Source organism: Onychostoma macrolepis, chromosome 10 (genome assembly GCF_012432095.1).
Source record: "Onychostoma macrolepis isolate SWU-2019 chromosome 10, ASM1243209v1, whole genome shotgun sequence".
NCBI classification, from domain to species: Eukaryota; Metazoa; Chordata; class Actinopteri; order Cypriniformes; family Cyprinidae; genus Onychostoma; species Onychostoma macrolepis.
Genome location: NC_081164.1, coordinates 23,144,889 through 23,171,588, shown reverse-complemented (window position 1 = coordinate 23,171,588; position 26,700 = coordinate 23,144,889). Strand labels below are relative to the sequence as shown.

The 26,700-nt window shown below is 36.9% G+C and overlaps 1 protein-coding gene across 12 annotated transcripts in view; it reads left to right on the top strand.

Moving 5' to 3' along the window:
* The window catches only part of LOC131548640 (cAMP-specific 3',5'-cyclic phosphodiesterase 4D-like), a 221,678-nt gene extending 197,081 nt beyond the window's left edge, over positions 1-24,597 (top strand). For 4 of the 12 annotated variants that reach the window (XM_058790113.1, XM_058790115.1, XM_058790116.1 and 1 more), the window contains 13 exons: positions 1,507-1,543; positions 2,089-2,165; positions 2,294-2,343; positions 8,285-8,397; positions 16,532-16,625; positions 16,726-16,901; positions 18,353-18,451; positions 18,730-18,894; positions 19,345-19,444; positions 20,734-20,888; positions 20,974-21,096; positions 22,311-22,493; positions 23,301-24,596. In XM_058790113.1, coding sequence (XP_058646096.1) covers positions 1,507-1,543; positions 2,089-2,165; positions 2,294-2,343; positions 8,285-8,397; positions 16,532-16,625; positions 16,726-16,901; positions 18,353-18,451; positions 18,730-18,894; positions 19,345-19,444; positions 20,734-20,888; positions 20,974-21,096; positions 22,311-22,493; positions 23,301-23,795 — 1,867 coding nt within the window. In that variant the 3' untranslated portion in view covers positions 23,796-24,596. Of the gene's footprint in view, positions 1-1,506; positions 1,544-2,088; positions 2,166-2,293; positions 2,344-8,284; positions 8,398-14,562; positions 15,762-16,531; positions 16,626-16,725; positions 16,902-18,352; positions 18,452-18,729; positions 18,895-19,344; positions 19,445-20,733; positions 20,889-20,973; positions 21,097-22,310; positions 22,494-23,300 lie in introns of those variants that run through there. The other 8 variants (XM_058790118.1, XM_058790120.1, XM_058790117.1 and 5 more) reach the window with 3 other exon arrangements.
* The last annotated feature ends 2,103 nt before the right edge of the window (positions 24,598-26,700 follow it).

The following is a 26,700-nucleotide window of genomic DNA, read 5'->3' as shown; positions in this document are numbered from 1 at the left end:
TGTTTTATTTATTTATTTATTTTTCTTTACCCTTACATCTGTAAATTCTTAGAAAACTGTCAGATATAATTGCTTACTGAAGTTTCACATATATGCCACTAATGATAAATGTTATTTTAATATCACTGAGATACTATTATAGTTTTAATTCATATTTTGAATTAGTTTTTATATTTTCTGTTTTCATTTTAAAAAATGTGTGTTTTTGTTATTATTATTATTATTATTTATTGTTTTTAATGTCTACAGTATATAATTTTTATGAATTTATTTAAAGCGTTATTTATATTTTTTGCACTTTTCAAATGCGTAAGTGTGATAAAGGCCTATAGGCCTGTGTTGTAACATCACATACAAATTATGTTGTATTTAACATTAAATATCTCAGAATAACAGGAAAACATATAGTTTGTATGGCATAATATCTCGTTATTACGAGAAAATATATTATTGAAATGACATATTTCATTATTAAAATATAATTAAGTGGAATTCAGATTTTAGTACTGTAAGTTCGATGAAAATGAGAAATGTTGTATTTTTGTATTCCTTTTTGTTTTTTTATTTCAAGTAAAGTAAAAAAAAAAACCTTGACAAATAACCCTGCTATAGTGATCTAATCACTCCCAGTGTGAACAATTTATATTTAAACTGACATTATTAAAAAATGTACTATACTTTAATTTACGGCCTTTAACGGATAGGAAAATGGATAGACACAGGAAAGACAGGTTTTTTGCATCATATTCCTCATTTCACACCACATTTCCCCATCAAATCAGGACAGATCAGGCTGCTGCCTACCTAGTGAGCACTCAGTATGAGGCTATTTACGTACCCAGACACAACATGACCCAAACTGGGCTTTTGATGCCCAAAAATGCAGTCCAGACAAGCAGCTCACTAGCTAAAGTGAACATCTGAATCTCTTTTGGTTTTTTATGATGTTTAAAACTGCAGATTATTTCCTCTCGTTTTTGAAAATTTGTATCTTTTTGTTCTTGACTTCTTTGTGCGTCTTTATCATCGCTACTGTTACATAATGAAAGTTTCCTGTATTTTAAATACTATTCTGTGCATTTTTGGTGTGAAACCTTCTTGTACACGATTAGACATGAGCAGCATGTGTGATGCTAACCGAATGTGTTATAAAGTGTCACGGTGAGATCTGAATGAATGGAGGTCGTCCACACACTGGTAGTGAACATTCACTAGCATTGAAAGCATTAATGCAAGCGTGTCCCTGCCTTTTTGTCTCTTGTCACACAGACAAACCATATCTCAATCCTCCCGAAGGACCAAACGCAAGAATATCATGCAATCTGATTTTATTTTGGGAAAAAATCTGCACTTTTATTAATGATATGGTTCGTTTGTTATGACAAATGCATGCAACATTATAAACATGCGTATCACACGTTAAGAGAGTCATCATTTTCTTTGGCTGTGTACCTGAGGTGTGTGTGTCCCACTGCTGATTTTCTGACTCTGTCCGTTCTCTTGCAGTCATGGAGATGACCTCATCGTTACACCGTTTGCACAGGTCAGTGACACAGGAAGCAGTTCAGGGTGAATTCTGGGATACATCTCATCCAGGCCCTTCAACATGAAACTCTTTTGCAACCCATTTTGCTTCCATAATATTCGTACCACACAGGATATTCGGCGAGAAACATTGTAGGGAAGGACTTTTATTCTTCAGAAACTGACTGGATAGGGAAAAGTGCTTGGAAAAGAAGAGCGATTGGTGACGTCAGCCGAAAATCAAAGCCATTTTATTCATTTCTTTTTGATAAACGATTACGAAGTTAAACATTTTTGGGTTTTGGAATAACATGCACATGTGAATAATGCACAAAAAGACATGAAATGTATGTCATGTTGACTTCACACTCTATTTAATACACACAATAATTTTTTTTTTTAGTTTTTTACATAAGATTTCAACTGCATATGTGATTTAAGCCTTTCATTTAAATGAAGTTTCACAAATACTCAGTTTGTCCTAACTGTAATGTTTTGTTTTGTGTTAAATGTCATGGATAAAACTAAACTACAGAGACTCAACGTTTTACTTTGCTCTCGAAGGTGCTGGCTAGTTTGAGGACGGTACGGAATAACTTTGCAGCGTTAACCAACCTCCAGCAAGATCGAACGTCCAACAAGTGAGTGCAGTTACTTCAAAAAAATTTTGAACAGTTTTTGATGTGCAAAAAGAGCAGAAGAGGAAACAAATCAAATGTATTGTGTTGTCTATAATGCTTTCTGCTTTTGTTGTGCTGAATTTTCACAGGCGATCCCCCATGTGTAATCAGCCTCCTCTCTCAAAGGCCTCCTTCACAGGTGAGATGGTTTCCCTTTGGGTTTTATACCATTTCAGAAATGCAATTGTAATTAACTTGATTTCAAACCTGTGTATTTCATTCCGTTGTACTGTTCTCTCTTGCTTTACATGGTATTTCCCATTCATTCTATGTAAAATATTAATATTGAGCATTTTGATTGCAGTTTGAGATCTCTTCAGAAACTCTAGAAGAGACACATATGCAATTACTAGGATGAGAGCATCTGAGAAACAGAAGGCTTAGTTAAAGGTCTTATTTTGCTTGCAATTTAATGGAGATATTATGGAGATCTCGTTAGTGTTTGTTCTTTACGGTTGGTTGTGTTGGATTTGGTTCTCTTGATCAAGCCTGTCATAGCAGCTGTAAACCTCTGGGGAGCGACAAAACACCTTTCATTCATGCTGGAACCTCTTTTTTTTCATTTTGCAATGATAGCTTTTAACTTTTCTGCATTATTGTTGAAAAGAGATGCACGGCATGGCCAAAAAGTTTGTGGACATATTAAAGGCCAATAGTTTTGAAATTACATGCTTTGTATGTTTCCCATTGGTTTTGATATTATTTCGATTTTAAACCTCTAACCTGAATTAATATTGGTCTAAACTGTGTGTTAATTATTTTTCACCTCCTTTGCATGCAATTTCCCTTTCAATTGATGTGCAATAATAATATTGAGCATTTTATATTGAAATATCTGGTTTTTGATTGCAGACATTGACAAATCAGAGCACAGTTTGAGATGTCCGAGAAGCTGATCAACACCAAATACCAATAATTTTGACATTAGATGCTTATAACAGGTCCGGTCTTTGGTCATATGCATGCTTGTGTCCATACACTGTATACAGATGCATGAGAAATGTGTCTTCCAAAAGAAGTAAACATAACCCGCTTTGACATTCGTGAATCTAACAATTGTGCAAAGCTGTTATTAATAGATGTGGCGCAGCTGGCAGCCCACCAATCTGACATGATACTCGCAAACGCACGCCATCTCGCTTTCATGCTCGGCCAGAGACGTGCTTCCAGTTCGGGAAAGCACGTGTTGGCGTCTTGCTGGGACTCGCAAGATGAGTCCGTCAATCAAGATGCTCCCCATCACTTGTCCTTCACGCAAATGTCTGATACGGAAACGCACACAACTCACATCAACACTTGCCCAGTTTAGTGCACGTGCTAGCTATGCATTCAGACCATATGAAAAAATAAGCCCTAAAATCAAAGTTGCACTTTCCTCAGTGGCACCTGCGGATTCGGTCCATTATCGGCTCCTTCTATGTATAGCAGCTGCTTAAAACACAGAGGTCCCGCCCCTTGCTTTCGAATGATTCGACAGCGGTTGCCTGGCAACCTGACGGCAGATGGCATAAGCATCTCAGAAAGACGGAGTCTCACGAGAACAACCTGGTTTTTCACACGGGCGCCTCTCCAAACGTGGCGTCTAGGTGATCTCGGACTGGTTTTCTGAAGCTGTTTGTGTCAGCCTGAGGCTTCTGTTTCCCACGGCTGCTTTCTCGCTATTACTGGAGAGGTCTTGTGTATTTCAAGACTGCTCACCCACTGAGGGGTGACATTAAAGTTTTGGCATCTAGCGGGGCCAGATGCTGGCTCTGAGGGATTTATCTGAAGTCTATCACACGTCTCTGATCTGCTTGTGGTAATGTTTGATGAACTGGATCAGTTGTTTACTAGAGAAAGGCCACCACTGAGATGTGGCTTTTATTCATTTGAATTTAGCATAATTTAGCAGCAAAGTAGGTGAAACGTTTGGACATTCTGGATATAGTAAATGTGGGTTTACCAGGTGTTTTTTGTATCATATATTCAAAAAGAAAACGTTTCTAAAATGTCCTAGTCATATATCACTACAAAAGCAAACAGATTAATTGGAGGGAATTTTATGATCATATTTGCAAGCATTTTATTTATTTATTTATCTATCTATCTGTCATCTATTTATTTATTTTATTCAATTTAAACTATATTTAAATAAATATTAAAATACTACATACTACTAATACTATTAAAATACTATAGATTTAAAAAAAAATCTTATTTACATTTTTCATTGTGATAAATATATTTTATGTTTTTTAAATATATTTTAAAATGTAATTTAGTCCTGTGATGCATCATTATTCCAGTCTTCAGTGTCACATGATCCTTCAGAAATCATTCTAATATGCTGACTTGCTGCTCAAGAAACATTTCTGAATATTATCATGTTATCGAAAACAGTTGTGCTGCTTAATATTTTTTTTGTGGAAATCATGATGCATGTTTTTTTCAAGTTTCTTTTAAGATTAAAAAGTAGTAGAATGAATTAATATATTTCAATTTTTGTTTTGCATTTAATATATATATATATATATATATATATATGTAGTGATACATCCCTAAAAGTTAAAATGTGTCTATTGATTATTTCACAAGACTTTGGTGGTCATGTCTCCTTTCAGAGATCAAAGCTCAGACGAGTGGCCAATCTGTTTTTGGGCCAACATCTATCAATAATTAAGGGTTCATTCAGAGTCAGTCATTATGATGTGAAAATTGGACGTCTTCACTTTTAATATGCTGACTTGCTGCTCAGCAAACATTTCTGAATATTATCATGTTATCGAAAACAGTTGTGCTGCTTAATATTTTTTTTGTGGAAATCATGATGCATTATTTTCAGGATAATTTGAAAGAACAGAAGTAGATTTAAATGGAAATGTATTTAAATAGAAATCTTTTGTAACAGTATAAAAGTCTTGCTGTCACTTTTGATCAATTAATGCATCTTTGCTGAATAAAAGTATAAATGTATACATAGACACCTCAAGGTAGGATTCTGATCAAATTCAAACCGTTTTGATTGCTTTAAAATAGGCTTTAGAGTCGAAAAACGACCCAGATATTTCTTGACTAAGGGATGCACCAAAATCTTTTTGCTCTCTGAATTGCTTTATTTTAAAACTGTAGCTTTGTCTGGCATCCAGTCAGAGTGCGTTCCTCTCTTGTGGAATCCACTCCAGAGTTTGACTGCAGCCCTGTCCTGCTCTCAGTCACAGCAGCTTCTGAGGGGCCGGCCTCTGGTGTCGCACTGAACACAAGAAGAATGCCATTGACGTCAGAGGAGATGTTGTCAGCAAGGACAGTGGACCCCTGCTCTTGAATTCTCCTCAGAGTGATTGAACAGCCGTTTGAGGAGAGGGCTAAAGAAATGGGGGGTTGGTGGCAGAGAGAATGCCACACATGATGCGATCCTTTCCCCCATGTTGCCATCTTTTTCCTTTCTTAAATCTTTCACCTGTGCATTTTCTCATTCTTTGTGGGGCTAGTGTGTCACCAAGCTGTTTTTCTCCCCTGACCCTTGAATTATGACAGACAAAGCTGCTGCTGACCTGAGTGTGTGTTGCACGCTCAGAGTCAGAGGTTGAGCAAATTTTCTCAGTATAGTCCTCTAAAGGTTGCCCCGTAACAAAAGCACCAAGATCCTGTGTCCTCTGAAGTGCGTGTTGTGATTGTGTCACACTTGTTTTGATGAATGCTTTTCTTGTAACTTTAGCTCTCCTCTGTGTAACTCAATACACACGAGTAGAATTGCAACAGTTTGAGTTATTGTTTATCGTCTGTGTGGTATGAACATATGCACATCCTGTGACGTAGGTTAAGGTTTTAAATGCACTAGTCACAACTGCACAGCCCTGACATAATCCACGATTATAAAAAAAAAATACCGAAATCTGTCCCTGAACGGATCGCATCAGTCCCATAACGAGGATTAATTTTCAGTGGTAATCTGCGTAGATTGACTGTCACGTAATCTTCCAGCATCCAGTGAATGAATCTGCGCTGGAATGGCATACAGCTGAAGTAAACAACCTCTCAGGAGCATTCTGGGACATGAAAGAGCAGTTGCTATCTCAAGCAATCTGTCTGTCACGAGTAAAGCCACCTTTCCCATCTTTCCCTGGTCTGAGACTAATCGGACTCCTGTGGATGAGACGTGTTGCACGTTTACTCCGATTGTTTAGGGCTGCTTTTGCTTTAGATATATACTTGTATGCTTATATCATCTGCTATTTTTCTTGCACTGTACTGATACAGCAATTTTGGCCAATACTGATAACCGATAATTGTTTTTGTTTTAGTCGAAAACTGATCAAATGACCAATATTGTTAATCCATAATGTTTGCCCTGTTTTTAAACTAACATACAGTTTGAAATCATATTTCATGCATGAAATCAGGCATCTAAATGTTATAATTTAAAGCTGCAGTCTGTAACTTTTGGACAGAACTGCATGCGTGTTGCGGAAGAACATTGTAGACGGAGATAATTTTGTAAAATTTGAACACAAAAAAGTTACGGACTGCAGCTTTAACATAGAAAATATTTAAAAACAAAACCAATATTTCATACTTTTGAAACATGGAATGAAACAGAACTTGGGGGACTCAATTTAAAATCTAATATTTGGTTAATCAGACTGATACAGATTAAATTATATATATATATATAAAAAAAGAGAATAATTATATATATAAAAAGAGAATTAAATTATATATATATATATAAAAGAGAATAAACATTCATATTTTAGATAGATAGATAGATAGATATAGTTTTTGAACATTTATATCAATAATTTAAAAACGAACATAATTCTAAATATATATGTAACACACATGCATATATATATTTAAGAAAAATTTTATGTTTATATATTAAATCTATTTTTATATAATAGAAATTATATGAATATAAATATATACATGTAAATACATTAAAATATTTTCAAAATATATACTGTATGTGTGTGTCTTCATATATACTTAATAAATATACACAGTACACACACATATATTATGTAAACAAAAACTTTTATTTTGGATGCAATTAATTGCGATTAATCGTTTGACAGCACTAATGTAAATAAATGCAATTTACTACATACATTTAAATTAAGTATGCATTATTATACATTTTATGTACAATAACCTAACACATGTTGTGGTTAATTTGATCTTTCTTTCAGATGTTGTGAAACTGTAGTCCCCAGTCGTGTCACGCATAAGATAGAACTGCAGCATGCATTTTTAATACACATTTGTAACAGAGATCTGGCCCCTTTTTGCTGACAGCAGTGAGTCTGCAGGGATGCTGGGCTCCTGCTCCAGCGCTCCGGTCCAGATCTTGCGTCTCTCGCTGCGTCGTGCTCTCCAGCTCTGTAGGTTTGTGGTTTCACAGGAAGCCGCTCATGTTTGTGTAAAGCAATGCCTCCTATGTCATGTCTGTGTAGCTGAGGTGCCGCACAGCTCTCTCACTGTGTCGCTTGTGCAAGCTCTTTTTTACGACTCTGGATACCACTGTTGCCCGAGCTCTCCAGGAATACTGGGCAAAGCCCATCGCTTCATACAGGAGTCTCTGTCTGGGGGGGGGGGGGTTTAAAGCCGGTAGGAGGTGCTGAGGAGACCTTTGCATTTTCTCTCTTTTGTTGTGAGGCAGAGCGTCAGCTATAAGACATCCTCTGAAGTTCATGGACCTGTGGAGGAGACTGATTCTAAAACAGCATATGGACATGGGATTGTTCAGGCAACCTGCTGGGAATCAGTAGAAGCGGATTAAAAAGGGAATCTCTGTGCTCGTATGTGTGTGTCTGTTTTGTTTTTCTAGGAGCATGGGGCTCCGGTGCGCTCTACACCAGGAGCCCTGCACGGCCGGACCGACAGCGGTGTGACTCGGTTTTATTGGAGTTTTCAGAGGGCGAGGAGCAGCTCGTACTTGATCCTTTAGCCCTCATCTTTTCAGCACAGCATGAAGAGTCACCCATGTGTCCACCCTGGGCATCCCAGCATGGCTGTGTACGACGTGGACGATGTCCGGGAAGCCTCGGCTAGCCCGGTCAAACGCCTCAAAACTGACCATCCCCTTCCCTGTCTCCCTCCAGAGGAGGCCTACCAGAAACTGGCCACCGAGACCCTGGAGGAGCTGGACTGGTGCCTGGACCAGCTGGAGACCCTGCAGACCCGACACTCCGTCAGCGAGATGGCCTCCAACAAGGTGAGTCACCGTTCAACTTCCCACCTAACACATGGTATTTTCCACTCGGGAGCTTACGTCGCACCTAAGAACGAAGGGCTTCCCCTTGACTTAATGTCATTACCGCCGCTGCCCAGGGGAGCTCAGGTAATTGGTGCGATTTGGCAGGGCTGTTGGCTCGCAGACGGGAGATGTTATCAGGTAGTGTTAGAGCCAAGATGGCTGCCCCAGGGGGGTGCAGTTTCAGGGAGATACACACACACGAGTCATGTACGTGCGGGATTGTGAATCAGGGTTGTCCATCACGCATCCTGCTTCGGCATGACCGATGTCATCTGACGATCAAAACACCAAATGCTTGTTGCCCCACTGTGTGAGTAGAAACGGCCGATGTTTATGCATGCATGTGTGCGTGTCTAGCCCATGCTGGAAGACCTTTAGTCAGACTGAAGCATCATTGTCATTGGAATCGTGGGTCTGTTCTTGTGGGAGGGAGGTCAGATTGCTGGGGGTCATGTTTAGCATTGCTGATGACTGCACAGGCATCTTTTAATGTGGCACGCCGCTGTGCCCAGGACTGCAGTCTCCAGCAAAGCTTCCCTGTAATTCCTTTTTGTGGAGGGGGGTTACGGAAATATTGGATAGAGGTCTTGTTTTGGTTTATGTGTTTGGTGTGGGTCTAAGAGGAGGGGAAGTGCCGATATTACTGAAGGTCATAAATCATATTTCACATTGGAACTGGGTGATATAATGTTTGTTGAATGTCTTCTGTTGGATTTTGGTAGTTTGAATAGTTGTTCCACAAACTGGATTTAAAAAAAAAAAACATGAGCGGTGTTTGCATGAGCAAAACTCGCTGTTATGATGACAGGGAGTTGTGGACGGTTGCCAGGGTGTTGCTGTGTGATCGCTAGACTGTTCTAGGTAGTTGCATGGTGGTTAGCTGATTTTGGGTTACTAGGTGATTGCTGGGGAGTTTTCCACCCAATTTTATCATCCACCAGGTGCAAATTCTGACCATTTGAGGTTGCATTCATGTCTATAGCACAGACAAAGTTTAATACTTAGGTTTAGCAATGTGAACAAACCTCTAACCCCAAGTATGATATATTGTATTTAGTATATGATATATCAAGAATCAAAGATGTGTAAGTATGGACATTATTAATGATCCTTGTCAAATTACATTCAACCAAGTATACATATACAAATATTAACATAGGTATATATTTTTTGCATATGTATTTTGTTAACGCAAACACCTACAAATTATGAAATGTAAACATGTTTGTTGCAACATCCCGTATGTTTACATATAAATATTCTTAAATCTATTATTTTTTTCCTGCTGACTATTATAATTTCTCACAATCTGCGGGCATTATGCAAACTGTTGACAGGGATGCCGATTACATAACCACGCCATATCATCAGACTTTATTGCTGAATAGACAGTCTTTGTAGAACTGGTTTTAGGTCAGACACTGGCTGTCTTTAAACTTCCTGGCCCAAGACAGAACAGTCCACCTTCGAGTTTCTTCTGTAGATGCAGCTTAGGAGGAGTTCCCTCCTTCAGTGTGCATCTGTGGAAATTTTTCACCTCCGGCAGGTGAAAATGGTGCATCTGATCAGTTAGTAAAGTAACAGCACACTCTCCGGAAGTTGAATACTGTAAGTTAGACACTTGTATGCAGCACATGCTTGTATATAGTGTCTCACTGCTGATATAGAATGAGATGATGCATGTCTAAACTAGCCCAGGCATGACATCACGGCGCCCTGACAGCATATGTGAGGGTTTTAACGTTCACACTCATGGTAGTGACGTAACTGCATCAGTGTCCTCATATCTGTCACAATGTGCTTTACCATTTCAGGCCCAGATAAGCGTGTTTAGGCAGAGAGCCGCTAAGATGCTGTAATGTTTGCTAGAGGACCTCATTAACCTTTTGGCTGGGTGTCTTTGTGCCGAATGTGGTGCGCGTGCATCGTCTGCGCTGTCTCTCAGCCCACTGCAGGGCTCAATTTGTCTGCGTCGCCATGGCGACTGCAAGCATGTGGGATCCTGCACAAGCTTGTTTGTCTGCGCAGTGACAGGGAGGGCATGTTGTTGCTGTGTGTGTGTACTGTAGGTATTCTGTTCATCAGTATGCAGCGTGGCAGGCCTATGCCGGTGATTCAGGAGCATGCTCAGTACATTCAAAAACAAACCATAAAACAGGCGGGAGAAACTGAGGGGCCACGAAGGAGGGCTGGCTTCTGATTGGTCAGGTGATTCCTCACACACTGATCATCATAATACGATGCAAAGAGATGCAAATGAAGACGTTACTCAGAAATGAACTGTGTTCTGTAACAGATGCAAATTTACGTGTGTTATCTGATCTCTGGCTGCTTTATTGCATAACATTGGGTTTAAAACATGGAATGATTCTAGAATGTACTGTTTGATAGAATCTTTTACTGGTATCAACATTAATTTAGAGACAGATAAAGATTCAGACTCATCCCCAATGACTATGAAAACAATAAATCCAACATCAGCAACTCAATAATCCTATAATCCCTCAACTAAGGGCTCAAATGTAGAGGATTTTATGGATTTAAACAAACCCCTAACCTTAAGAATTAAACTACGGCATGAAACTCGTGCTGTTTGTGCTCCAGACACGAACGATTCCTCAAATTATGTGTATGGTTGAGGAGAGTGTGCTGTTAAAATAAGGGTCCGACTTCATCCATATCACAGAAGATCACAATGTTAATATATAATTATAAATATATTTTCATGTTATATGAATATAAATGTACATGTAAATATATAATGTGTAATATTGTCATATTTGATCATTTATCACGTATATTAAACATGATATATCTATAAATAATTAATAATTGTAAATAATCATATTAAATAATAATTGTGTGTGTATATATATATATATATATATGAATATAAATATACATATAAATATATAAGTGTGTCATTTCTATAGCCATTTCACACACTTATAAATATATATAAATATAATACATATTATGAAAAATATATTGATAGTATGTAAAATAATTTTATACATTAAGTTATGAAGCTTTATCAGTATTATGTAAACGAACACTTTAATGCCATCTTACTGAGATGAAATACATATAATCCAGAAAATACATATAATGTTATTAAATAAAAAGTAAAAGTAAAAAAAAAAAAGATTAAAGATTAAAAAAAAAATTGTTTAGATCTTTTTCTCTAGCATGTGTTATATACATTTTTTTTTTTAGCTGTTTATCTTTCTATTTGGTACCAAGTTAAAGACTTCCCATTACAGCAGATCTGGATTTACCAAAGTATCCAACTTCCCCTCCATGAAAGCTTCTGAAACACCACACCAGAAAGACAGAAGGAAAAAGAGACATATGGGTTATGGAGGGGGGTTCGGCGTATGGGATGAGGGGGTATCTGTGGCCAGTGGCTTTCTTGAATGATTTGGATCCTGCACACGCACTGTGGTGAAGCCTTTGGCGTCCCATTGGTCCTCTCTGAAGCGGCGGCCGCAAAGCACGAAACGTTGAAGGATACTCAGAGTCCACCGACGGCTTTAATCAAAGCCACACGAGGCCTGGGTGAGCCCAGCTAAAGGCCTCAGATCCAGCCGGAATTCACCAGACTACTTCACAGAAAACCACAGAGCTCTGTTTCCCTCACTAAAGAGAACAAACAGCCTTCGTATGAGCGATAAAGACACATAATGTGCCACAATTTTGTGTCAACAATTTCAATTCCTGCATCAGATTTAGGTCTTTTGTGCACTTAAGCTGTCGGTTCATCCAGTTCCAGGATGCATTTAGTATCTGTCAGATGTGTTTGGAATTATGTGTTATTATGAGTGTGCATGTTCCCAATAAAACTTGACGTGGCGATAATTAGATCTCCAGAAATAGCATTGCCTTTCTGATGACGAGCATGAAAGTGGTCCCGGCAGATTTTGGGGTGTGGTCGGAGGTTTCCCCCCCTTGTTTCCATCAGCGTGACACCGGCCTCAACCTGCAGCAGACTCTTTCTATGGCACGACCACACTGCCTCTAGTTAGCGCTGGTCTATAATTAATCATAATCCACTGTACTGTAGGATCCTGTTTCATGTACGCTTATGGCTCCATCGTGTCACTCACTCTACAGGAAGGCTAGTGGTGGGCGATTAGACCAGAATGAAATTGCGGTATATATATTACAAAAAGTTATTTTTGCTGGAAACACAATCCAAAAAGGTTTTCTATATGAAGTTACATAATTATTTTGATTAATAAAAATTTTTATTGACTTTATCTTTTTTTTTTTTTTTAATAATTAAACTTTTTGGCGGATTTTATTTATTTTCATTCTTTTTTATTTACTTGCTTTCTCTTTTTTTAAATTCTTTTTTATTTGGCCAAAATATAAAATTATTCATAAATGAATGACAAGTCTGACATCAGTGCAAAAACAGCTTCAAATTACGAAACAGCTTCTCAAAGTGTTACATAGTAAATCATAACTAATAAAAATACAAACAAACAATAAATAAACATTCACATCACAATCAACTAAAAGCAAACCAAAATAATGTGTCAACTAAGATTTAAAAACACCAATAACTTTTTGACATCATTTATTGTATAAAACCAGTGAAAATATCATTTTTTACTGTCCAGTTTTTATACGCAGCATCAGACATGCATTTATGCAACAAAATGTCTCTAAAATGTGATTTTATTATCAGATGAGTGCAGACTTAATGATTATAAAGGCCGTGTGTTGTTCTTGATGTGCAGTAGGTTATAGTAGGTCAGCAGATAAAGCAGATTATTGCCAAACACAGCGATTCTCTCCAGCTTTATTTCCTTGTTTATAATGAACCATATAATGCGTTGCTTTGCATAAAGAAATGCTTTGACGTAAAACGCCACCACAGAGGCTTCATATTTCTCCTGATAATGTACTATCAATGCCGTATGGTAAAGGCTTCAGGTTCATATTTAAATCAGCCACAAACAAATCCGGCCAATGGCTATTACTTTCATAAAAGAGCCACTGATCTATCATTTGTTTTTCAAATGAGAATATCTCCCTGGCTACATGAAAGCCTCGTGTTATGCTTGCATGGGGGTCGATATCTCCATATGAATGCTGGCGTATTGTTCCAGACATGTTTGTTTTATTTTCAGATTTTCGTTCCCTTCTGCAGTTCGCAAGTGTCATCAAAGACGCCCACTTCTGATTAGCCTTTGATTCGAGAGTGGAAGTGGACATCACCTAGGCCCTGTTTATCAGCAGGTCAATATTTACACTCAAACATGAGTTTGTTTTACAGTCTGAGAAGTTTAACTACTTCCTCTTTTTGACTGTCAATGTTATTTGAAATTAATTTTACACTTCTTTGTGAACATCACATCAACAGGGCCGTGCTTTTTCAGTGGCCAATGTTGATGAGAGAAAGGAGGCCAGTAGCCTTATCAAATAAATCATTGAGTATTAAATATTTACGTGATTTAAAAATATTTTATTATTTGAGAAGATAACATTTTATTTTATTTGATAGAAATTCAACCCATAATAATAATTACTTACATTTATATAGCGCTTTTCTAGGCACTCAAAGCGCTTTACAGTGTGGGGGGTCTCCTCATCCATCACCAGTGTGTAGCATCCACCTGGATGATGCGACGGCAGCCATAGTGCGCCAGAACGCCCACCACACACCAGCTTATTGGTGGAGAGGAGACAGAGTGATGAAGCCAATCAGCAGATATGGGGATTGTTAGGAGGCCATGATGGTCAGAGGCCAATGGGCGAATTTGGCCAGGATGCCGAGGTCACACCTCTACTCTTTTCGAAAGACATACTGGGATTTTTAATGACCACAGAGAGTCAGGACCTCGGTTTAACGTCTCATCTGAAGGACGGTGCTTTTTTACAGTATAGTGTCCCCGTCACTATACTGGGGCACTAGGACCCACACGGACCACAGGGTGAGCACCCCCTGCTGGTCTCACTAGCACCTCTTCCAGCAGCAACCTAGTTTTCCCAGGAGGTCTCCCATCCAGGTACTGACCAGGCTCAACCCTGCTTAGCTTCAGTGAGTAACCAGTCTTGGGCTACAGGGTGACATGGCTGCCATATATTTTATGTATATTATATTATGTATAAAATCTAATTAAATCCATTTTTATACTTTTTTGTTTATTTACATACTTTTAATTTGATATATTTTTATCAATTTTATTTTATTAATTGATTTTACTTTTAGCATTTATTTATTGCATTTGTTATGTAAGACTTTAAAGATGAGAAGCATTGTTTGGCCTGGCTCCAAAAGGTTCATCTTCCTTTTGGGTGAATCTGAAAATAAAAATAAAAACATATTGAGGTGACATTTAATCACAAATGAGTCATTTTACAAATAAATGAGCATTAAATATTTATTAAATCTAAAATGATTTTATTATTTCAGAAGATAGCATTTTATTTTATTTTATTTCTAGAAATTCAACCCAGAAATGTTTTATATATTTTATTGTGTATATTTTGTTATATTGTATAGTTAATTTTTAGCAATTGTATTTTATTTCATATTTTAATATTTAGTTTATTGTATTTTAATATTTGAAAGAAGTATTAATTAAAGAATTCTATATAAATAATCATTATCATTGAAACACCGCTATACAATTTTGACCCAAAGTGCATGAAAGAAAATATTTGAAAACAGAAATTGTTTATTATCCCTCAACATTGCGGGCGTTGATGTTAGGAATGACGCGAGAGGAAGCTCCTGCTTCTGATCGGTCATTGCCGATAATAACGGGAAATATCATCCGAATTATATCGGCCTATCAATACTTGATGAGACAACGTCAACAGATAGACCACACCAGGAGGCGTTAATGAGCCCTCGGAGCACACTGCTGCTCTGCCGTATGATTATACCAGGTACAAGGTGAGCTGTGAAAACAGTGCCGTTCTCCAAGGCCTGCATCCTCCATCAGCGGATGACGACGCTCCTACACCCATCTCTCCCTCTCAGTAATGAGCCGTGATTGGCTGTGTGGAGGGGCACGAGCAGCATCCATTATAGGAGCAGGCCCATATTAGGAAGGTGTTGAGCAGCCCAGCATCTTTCTCGCAGCTCAGAGGAGCGAAGCCAAGCCATGTCTGCCAGCCTCCGCACCTCCATCGCACCTCCACCTGATCCCGAGATGCAGTTTTTAGACTGAGACGGCAGAAGCATTCGCGCTGCATTGTCTGAAGGATTTAGGAGTGGTTTGTTTCTTGCTTTTGCGTGTTTTGGAGGATTAACGAAGATGCCTGAAGCAAATTATTTACGCTCAGTCTCATGGGGATATATAAAGGTATGGATCATGAAGCTGATTTTCTTTATCTCTAGTCTCGGATGTACAGTGATCCTTATTTAGGACAAACAGAGCCAATCAATTCTGGCCTCTGTATTTACTTATCTTCATTAATTGAAGGTTTTGTGTCGTCATGAATCGATGTATTCAAATAATGTGCGGTGCACCACATGTAAATTATATGCAAATTAGTAGAGATGAATATTTTATGCAACAATCTAAACAGGACAGTATCTGTGTGCTTGGAGTTTTATTTGGTCAGTTTTGAAGGCTTTAGGTTGATCTTTTTTGCCATACGCAGATGTTTTCAGTGTTAATGGCGTGGTGTTGTAAATCAGTGCATTTTTTATGTAAGACAGAAAGAAATATTTTTCTTATTTTATATATAAATATATATTTCTATACAACTTTTCCATGTTTATCCTTAAATGATAATTATTATGTTTTAATTCTTAATTATTCATGATGGGATTACAAATATGGATTTATTAATTCATGAAATGTGCCTGATTTGTAGATGTGGTTATTTTTAGATCTGGTCTGGTTTTATTTGAAGGGTCTGAGGGCATCTGTTCTCACACTGATTAGAATAGAAGGTTACAGCTGATTGATTTTAAAATTCAGTTGATTGATTAATTTATTCATTGTCTTTGTGTCACCTAAATATGAAGCATTACCATGACTGATTAAAACTCTGTCTTTTATCCTATCTCTCTATCTATCTATCTATCTGTCTATCTATCTATCTGTCTATCTGTCTATCTGTGCAGTTCAAGCGGATGTTGAACAGGGAGTTAACGCACCTGTCTGAGATGAGCAGATCTGGTAACCAGGTCTCAGAGTTCATCTCCAACACATTTTTAGGTAAACCATCAATCACGAAACACAACGCTTTTGGCTTGTCAGTGTTATTGTGAGGTTTGGAGCTCTGGCTCACGTTCACGCTCTTCCATTGTTTCTCCAGACAAACAGCACGATGTGGAAATGCCCACCCCGCAGACGCAGAAGGAGAAGGATAAGAAGAAAAAGCCCATGTGTCAGATCAGCGGGGTGAAAAAACTCATGCACAGCACCAGCCTCACCAATTCCAACATCCCTCGCTTCGGGGTCAAGACAGATACAGAAGACTCCTTAGCCAAGGTGAGCCGCGTGACGCCGGACGGGTTATTTGAGTTGGAGAGCGTCTTCAAACACTTCAAACTCGGACAGAAACTCAATCATCTCAATTGAATCCTGATTGGACGTGATCGGAGACTCTTGTAGACCTTGAAGAAAGGTCACTGGAGCTGTTTTGTACGATGACGTAGTTGGATGACGTGTGATTGGAAAGATTTTGTACCCTGCTGAAAAGAGCAGCTTGGAGCAGCGTGCGTTTCCATGCTGGTTAGTGCCATGCTGTTCACCAGGAAGCCTGTCGACCAGCATGATTTTTAACCCAGAGCATATTGCTGGTTAAACTAGTATTCGTCAACACATTGGTTGACGAATACATTCAGAAACACAACAAACGCTGCTCTTTTCAGCAGGTCAGTTTTCTCAAACTCACTGGCTGTTTCTAAAACGAGTCCTGAATCATTTCTAGAATATTTTGTGGCTGTTATAAAAGCCAAACCAACATCTATTTTTAAATGCATTTTGCATATGGGTTTAGTCAAGTCACATTCATATATATATAGTGCATTATAATATACAGATTATTTTAAAGCAGCTTCCCAGTAATAAACAGGAAAATAAAATAAAAATAGTCGTTATTCAGTTCAGTATTGATTCAGTTCAGTTCACTAACAGTGTCAGTGTTGCAGAGATCATCAATTATGTAGCAAACACAATTCAGCTATAAAGCAGCTCTACAGAAGACAAAGGTGTTATTCTTCAACTCAGTTCACTTCAGTGTTGATTTTTAGTTTAATTCAGCTGTAAGCAGCTCTACTGAAGACAAATGTCATTAATAGTGATGCACCGAAAGACAAATTCTAGGCTGAAACCAAAAATTCAAAACTGAAAATGAAAATTGTTTTAAAAATTAAAACTTAAATTTATTTATTTATTTATTTAAGTTTTGTAATTGTAATATAATTATATTAATATTATTGCACTGAAACATTTTTTTGATAATTAATTTATCGGTTAAAATTTTTAATTGCACATAAAGAGTTTGTGTCAACTTTTTAACAACAGAATTATTGTTTCTACTCCAATTAGTTGTTGAAATATAAACTTTTAAATAATGGCTGTAAAAAAAAAATTGTTTTTTTTTTAGTTTTTATGACAGATTTATTCAAACATACATTAAATAATGAAGTCAACCAGTGAAGTAAAATGAGAAATTGATATTGTTAATATCCAGCACTAGCGTCCACACAGCTGGCTTGTTTGCCTTCTGTAGTTTATCCATGTTGTGTGCCCAAAATCAGTCAACATGCCTCATCTGAGAAACGCCAAACATCACTGCTTCCACCAATGATTTCATCCGTTTGGCAAACTGGAAATTGCTATTTCGGCCAAAAATGTATGATTTCCAAAATGTTGGTGCATCACTAGTCATTTAGTTCAGTGGCATGATTGTCTAATGATTCGCTGCTCTGTTTCAGGAACTGGAGGACATAAACAAATGGGGCCTTAATGTTTTTAAAGTCACAGAGTTTTCAGGCAACCGGCCTTTAACGGTGATGATGTACACTATATTTCAGGTGAGACCAAACATTCACCGATCACCTTTATTTACTTTGCTAATAAATGTCTAGCGGTGCACAATTCATCACTGTTTGTTTTCATAACTTTCTTCACCTCTGATTTAACCAAGGTCACATGGACAGGGAAAAACTGCGCTAACCAATAATACCATAGCCTACTTTATTTGACCCCGTCAAAACCTGCATTATTTAACATGCTGTGTCATGATGTTAAATGTGTTGCACCTTATCATAAACGGACACTTTATTAATCTTTCTGTTTTTCTCTCCTGCAGGAAAGGGATTTACTCAAAACATTTAAAATTCCCTTGGACACTTTCATAACGTACCTGATGACCTTAGAAGACCATTATCATGCTGATGTTGCGTATCACAATAACATTCACGCTGCTGACGTCACCCAGTCCACACACGTGCTGCTCTCCACGCCTGCTCTGGAGGTGAGTCAAAACAAGGCTTTCCTTGGTGTTTTCAAAAGAAATGAGAACATTATGGAAATTAAGTCTCCTTTGGAAATGACCATTGTATTGACATCACAACTGAGAACGTCTGCCGCCCACATCGACATATTCAGCATTCAGCAACTGGGCGTTTGTTGGTCATTTCACGTGCGTTGAGGTTCGACCATAACAGAGGTTGTTTACATACTGTATAGAAGGTTGAAAATGGACAAGCAACAACTAAATTATGATTTTTTTTTTTTTTGGTGCAACTAGCCTCGACTAACATTATAAGCTGATTACAGGTGAAAAGTGTTGCACGTGAGCCCTTTAGCTCAGATTTGATTCGGTATGAACTTGTGTGCTACTTGCTGGATTTCTAAAAAGGTTATGTGGTGAAGATAATGTCTGCTCTCACTCACCGTACATCCACATGTTGTTCTCTTTCAGGCGGTTTTCACAGACCTTGAAATTCTCGCTGCCATTTTCGCCAGTGCTATTCACGACGTAGACCACCCGGGTGTCTCCAACCAGTTCCTTATTAACACCAGTAAGTGTTCTGTATGAATATATGAGTCATTTGAACCATATCTAAACAATTTGATTGTTTCTTATTATGCTATAGAAAATAATAATAATACGTTTTTCATTTTAGCAGATCAAAACGTATGACTGCATCCATGCTTTTTGTATAAATGTTTTAAGGTTTCCTTATCTAATTATTTAAATTTTGTAAATATAATAATATCATTATTTATTTAAATTTATACATAATATCATTATAAAATGTCATTGAATAATCCTAATAAGTGTGAAAATATAATCACCTCATTATTTACATTTCTATAACCTAAATAATTAAATTTACAAATATAACTGTACAAATATATCTCATTATTTAAACATATAAATACAATAATCTCAGTTTTAAATGTCTAAATATAATAACTATATTTGTACATTTAAATAATTAGATTATAGAAATGTAAATAAAGAGCTTATCTCATTATTTAAATGTATAACTACAATAATCTCAATTTTATGTCTAAATATAATAATCTGTTTACATTTCTATAATCTATTTTATTGTTTAAATGCACAAATAAAATAATCTCATTTAAATGTGTAAACATAATAAACTAATTATTTAAATATATAAATGTAATAATCTCTTTATTTAAATGTGTAAACATAATTATGTAAATTTCTAAATATAATAATCCAATTACTTAAATGTATAACTATAATAATGTAATTTTGTAAATTTCACAGTTTGGTCCAAAAAAAAAATGTTTTATTAGTTATGAAATTTATAATGACTATTTGTAATCAAGCCATAAGGTATGTTTTATTTATTACCTTTATAAAAATAATTAAATATATATATATATATATATATATATATATATATACACATACATTAAGAATGCATAATTTGACCGGTCAGCATCGAGAACGAGTACTATCCATTTGATAAATAATAATGCCCTGAATGGCAGCTCGTGAGGTTTCATATCATAACGGACGGATCTATATGTTCAGTGAAGCGGTTGGGAGCAGATCACTCAATCCCATCAGCTCAGAGACAGACAGACCAGCACACATCTGTCCTCAAAACCACACAAGCGCTGCTTGCATAACTTTGTTTTGACATAAGCAGCACTGATGCGCCGATAGGACAGATAAATGCGACTCAGGCCTCATGGGATTGTGTGTGTCTGTCTCCTGCGTCACGCTGTAATGAGTCCTGAGTCCTGCTGCTGACACAGCTGTTTGTCACGCTCATCTACAGATTAGCACAAGGTCACAGAGTTTCTGGTGTTTTCTTCATGTCTGCAGACTCTGAGTTGGCCCTCATGTACAATGACTCGTCGGTGCTGGAAAACCATCATCTGGCAGTGGGCTTCAAACTCCTGCAGGAGGAGAACTGTGACATCTTCCAGAACCTGAACAAAAAACAGAGACAATCGCTGCGCAAGATGGTCATCGACATCGTACGTCCCGCTCAAATGACATTTAGCATTGATGATGCTAGATCGGAATTCTGGCTCAAGGTTTTTTCTCGCACGTTTCTCCAAGGTCTTGGCGACTGATATGTCCAAACACATGAACCTGCTGGCCGATCTGAAGACCATGGTCGAGACCAAGAAGGTCACCAGTTCTGGAGTCTTGCTCTTGGATAACTACTCAGATAGGATACAAGTGAGTCTTTTAAGCTGATGTGGGTTTTTTTTTTTTTTTTGGACTTCCTGTAAACTCTGGTTCTATCAAAACACTGTTGAGTTTGTTCAAGCGGCCCAACACAGCCACTTCTGGCTCAGCCAATGGCATGAATTGGGGGCGGGTACAGTGGTGTACATTTACCATCACAGTACACTGGAAATTCATAGAACTTCTGAAACTACATAGTGGGATTTAAAATAATATTTATCAAAATTACTTTCAATTACTTGTTTTACATTTTTAAATTTAAAAATGTAAAAAGCAACATTTGACACTTTTTACATTATTTAAATTGTCAATTAAGAATAAATTAAAAATTCACAAACTTCAATGACTATCTAATGAGAGTAATGTTTAACTTTCGTCATTTTAATATTTAAATTATTGTTTTATTTTATTCATGTTGATTTGTTAATATACATTTCACAGCTGCATCTGACACAATTTAAATGGCAAATTAAGCATAAACTACAAATTCATAGAACTTCATTAACTATCTAATGGGATATTAAGTCATTTTTAAATCGTTTTAATATTGAACTTATTCTTTATCATGATACTGATTTGTTGTAAATATAAGCAACTCATTTTACAATATTTAAATTGGAAATTCATTGAACTTCAGTAGCAAATAAGATTTTTTTTCAGTATTTATAACTTATTTGTAAATATAAGATGTGGTTTTCTCAGCTCCATCTGACTCATTTTACATGAATTAAAGTGTAAATGAAAAATAAACTGGAAATTTTTCAGAACTTATAAAAACTAGTTAAAAATTACTATCACATTAGATAGTTATTTATGACACTGATTTGTTGTAAATATAGGATGCAGTTTTAAATGCTAAATTATGCAGAAATTGTAAATTCATAGAACTTTAATAATGATCTAATGGGATATTAAATACATTTAACATCTTATCATTTTAATATTCAACTATTTTTTATGATACTGATTTGTTGTACATATAGAATGTCATTTTCCCAGCTATATCTGGCAATATTTAAATTGTAAATGAAGCTGAAATGATAACTTGTTATTTGGTAGAATTTCAATACCTATCTAATTGTGTATTAAATAAGTTTAACATTTTAACATGATTTTTTTTGTTACTGATATCATTTTCATTATACAGTGTTTCAGTTGCAATTCAACAGTGAATTCTCAATGAAGCATGTGTTGATGTTCCTCAGGTGCTTCAGAACATGGTTCACTGTGCGGACCTCAGTAATCCCACCAAACCCCTGCAGCTGTACAAACAGTGGACGGACCGCATCATGGAGGAGTTCTTCAGTCAGGGTGATCGAGAGAGAGAGCGAGGGATGGAGATCAGCCCCATGTGTGACAAACACAACGCCTCTGTAGAGAAGTCTCAGGTAGGGTCATCAATTCAAAAAGGAACTATGTTCTACTGCAGAGTCAAAAATAAAACGGTTAATTGTAAAATAAAAACAAATAGCATTGCAAAGAAAAAAAATTCTGTTAAATTGTTAAATCTATTAAACCATTATGAAATCAGCAGACATTTAATAAATAAATGAAAATAATTATTTGTTCTATTTTCAATTTGTAGTTTAAGTTTTAGTAATTTTGTTATACTTTAGTCTTTATTTTTGTTATAATATATTTAAATGAATATTTCTGATTAGTTTTAATTTTTATTTGTTTTAGTACTTTAACTTCAAATTATTTTATTTATTTGTATTTCTGTATACATATTTATTTATTCTATACAGATATAATATATAATATACATATTTTTATACAGATATATTTGGTATTTATTATTTTTATTGACAAGGCAACATTACTATTTTTTATTTTATATATATTATTAAATTCAATTATGTCGTATAATTATTTGTTTTAGTTAATAAAAACACTGATTTGTCAATGGAAAAAAATAATTTATTTCAGTTTTAGTTGTACTTCAACTTCAGAGCCAAAGCAACATTTTTCTTTCTTTTTTTTTTTAAATAACATTTTTTCATCTAATATTTATATTTTATTCAATCTTTATTTCAATTACTGTACCTAAATATTTTAGTTGACAATAAAACTAATTTGACAATGAAAAATTTAACCTGTAAATTGCAATTAATACTATAGAAATATGAATAAAATTAAATCAATTTCTGAACTGTATGTGAGTGTAATTCTCACGCCCATCTCTGTGTCTCTAGGTGGGCTTCATTGACTACATCGTGCACCCGCTGTGGGAGACGTGGGCCGATCTCGTACACCCGGACGCCCAGGACATCCTGGACACGTTAGAGGACAACAGAGAGTGGTACCAGAGCACCATCCCACAGAGCCCGTCGCCCGCTCCCGACCAGCTCGAGGAGGGCAGCCGCTCCGCCGGAGCAGAGAAGTTCCAGTTTGAACTGACGCTGGAGGAGGACGGAGAATCGGACACGGAGAAAGACAGCGGCAGCCAGGCTGAGGAGGAGGAGGAGGAGGAGGAGGATGATGAAGAAGAGGAGGAGGACAACAGCTGTAGTGATTCCAAAACTCTCATCACGCAGGACTCGGAATCCACGGAGATTCCGGAAGCGGAGGAGGGAATTTCAGAGGAGGTTTCCACAGAACCCAGCATGGTGGAGGAGGAGGAGGAGGAGGAGGAAGAGGAAGAGGAGGACGATGAGGAAGACGAGGAGGAACAGCCGGCAGACACGTAGCAGCGTGTCCGGACGGCCCGAACTAGCAAATATTTAATAACAGACAATGAAATTGAGTTCCAAAGCGCACGTTGCACTCCGAGACCTCGGCCACTCCTCTCTCGCTCTCTCTTTCTCTTTTCCGTCTCTCTACGAGCTGCCTGGAGACGAGAGGACACTAAGACTTCGGTAGGTTGTCGTTTTATTTGCACTCAGGAATAATATTTAGTCCTCTGTTTTTTCAAGCTTGGTTTTGTTTACCTTCGCCCTCCTCCTCCTCCTCCTCCTCTTCCTCCGTGATTCTCTGTGGACGACAGTGAGGAAATTCCCTGCACAAAGCAATCGGAGGAGATCGACGCATCAACGCGTTTCCTTGGATTTCAAAGAGACCTTATTTTCTACGTTTTAAGTCTTCCTAAACTTTTGACTGAGAAAAATTTCACAAAAGACAAAAAAAAAAAAAACAGCCCAGAGCTGTCATGGCCTCTTCGATGATTTTGTACGGTATACATACAGATTTTTACATAGTTACTTTTTAAATAACAAAACAGCAGCTGTTGCGTTTTCGGGGAAACTTTGCGCGAAGGGTAACTTGCAAGTACGCGACGTGGGTCGTGCGTTCGCCCTCCATGTTCACATCACTGCTGTCACACACCCTCCTTTCAGAAGCTGTATTTACGTTGTTATTGTCTTTTTTACTTCGTCAAACACTTTACCTCCAACGAGCCTCTTAACACACCTACAGATGCTTTATGTGCGTTCATTTCTGATTTATTTCTGCCTTGTTTTGGAGCAGTTATATCAGCAACACTGCACTTGAAGCCTGTAAAAAAATTATAATTAATATATATATATATATATATATATATATATATATATATATATATATATATATATATATATATATATATGTATATATATATATAATGTTAAAGTATTAACATTACAGGCACCAAATTAATATTACTACACATGTTCAGTCTCATATATGTGTATGTATATGTGTATATATATATGTATGTGTATATATATATATATATATATATATATATATATGTGTATATATATGTGTGTGTGTGTGTGTGTGTGTGTGTGTGTGTCTTAATATGAATACAAATAATATGTAGTATTAAAATATTAATATACATTACAGGCATCAGGTAACGTGTTACCAAACATACGCCTTTAAGAACTTTATTGTTAACTAGTCCTTTAATCACCATTCAAAGACTTTTTGTTTGTTTTAATGCAGTTCAGACTGACACAAACATCATGTTCAGGCTTTATAACTCCAGGTCAAGCTTAACTTCTTTTACCGGCAACATCCTGTTATGGGTGTATCAGACATTCAGCCATTTATTTGAAGCACTTCTGTTATAAAGACATCTGGAGATTTTTGTCCTAGCGTGTGAGACTCTGATTTTGTTTCCTTTTGCCTTGTTCAGTTTTCACTCGCAGGATCCCACACGCCGAGCGCATGAAACTAAAACCACAAACTCCCAAAAACCACATCCATCCTGTGCATGCGTATTCTACAATCGTAGAGTATTTGTCATGCAATGCCTTTCAAAATCACCTGTGTTTCCCCATCTGTCACGATTCATTAGATCAGAGATCTTCTCTTAGGGCTAGATGCAGTTTAGCGTCAAAATCCACATTTTCATTTCACGCCAAAACATCCCTCCCGCACCGGACACGCACTATGCGACACGTGGCTTTTAACAAGGACTTATTTATATCTGTATATGGTTTTAATTTATTGTTTGGCTTCTGTTTGAAAGCAGTACTGTAGACCATCAACTGTAGCATAGAGCGTGTGGACTTGCAAGTTACTGGCCTCCTGTTTTTGGTCGTGTACATAGAACAAACTTTTTAAAGTCTGTAGTTAATATAATACGCTCACAGAAACTTGAAACCTGGCTCGAGTAGTACTGATTTTGTTATATATATATTTTTATTTAAGTTTGTGCCATGATATTCTTTCCTCACCAGATGACCTTACCTGATTATGGATTTTTTTTTTTTTTCGTTGTTTACAACTATGTATTTATTTTGCTGTATATATTGTAATGTTTGTTGTAAATGATGACAGATTCTAAACTTCATCCCGGATGGAGTTGCTGTATTTGGTAAACTCTTGTTGAGAGAATGTTTATTATTATAAATACTATCCAATGTAAAAACAACAACAACAAAAACGATGATGATGATGATGATGATAATATTCTGTATAAAAACGAGAAGGTCACCTTCAAACGTGTGTTTCTGGAGATCTGGGGAAAGCCAAACCATTTGAGACGAGTCGCCACTGGCGTTTGGCCCCAGGGCTGTGCCTTAACTTAAAAACTCTTTATTTGTGTCTGTTTGGTCTCTTTACGTGTTTCGGAGAACGATGTCTGCTGCCAGGGTATCAGGGCATCTTATGTGCTGCATTTAAAGCTGAAGCTTAGGACGCCTTGGGTTACTTCTTTTCATTTGTAGGTCCAAAAAAGTGGCACATAGTGAACGCCGCAGCGGCTGCAATAGTCCCGGGACGGTTGGGTTTGCCCTAGAGGTGCTTGGCTGCTTGTGATCTTCTACTTTCATGCTGTTCTTTAACTTTGTTCAGGTACTGTCTGCTACCTTCATCTCATCCAGCCTTGTAGATGTGCTTGTGCACTAAACTGAACAAGTCCTAGAGTTTCAGATGTTAAATAAGCATACTTTCTGACACGCATACTGTAGATTTTAGCAGCCCTGGACCAAAGCCAATCGTGGCTATTATTATTAATTATTACTGGTATTTTTTCAATGTCATTAAAGGGATTCTTTAACATTTGATTCATAAGTTCTGCTGATTAAAAACTGAAACACTTCTCTCAGTCTCTTACAGTCTTTTGCCGGTACTGTAGATCCATCTCCAATCGGTTTCAAGTCCATAAACTAC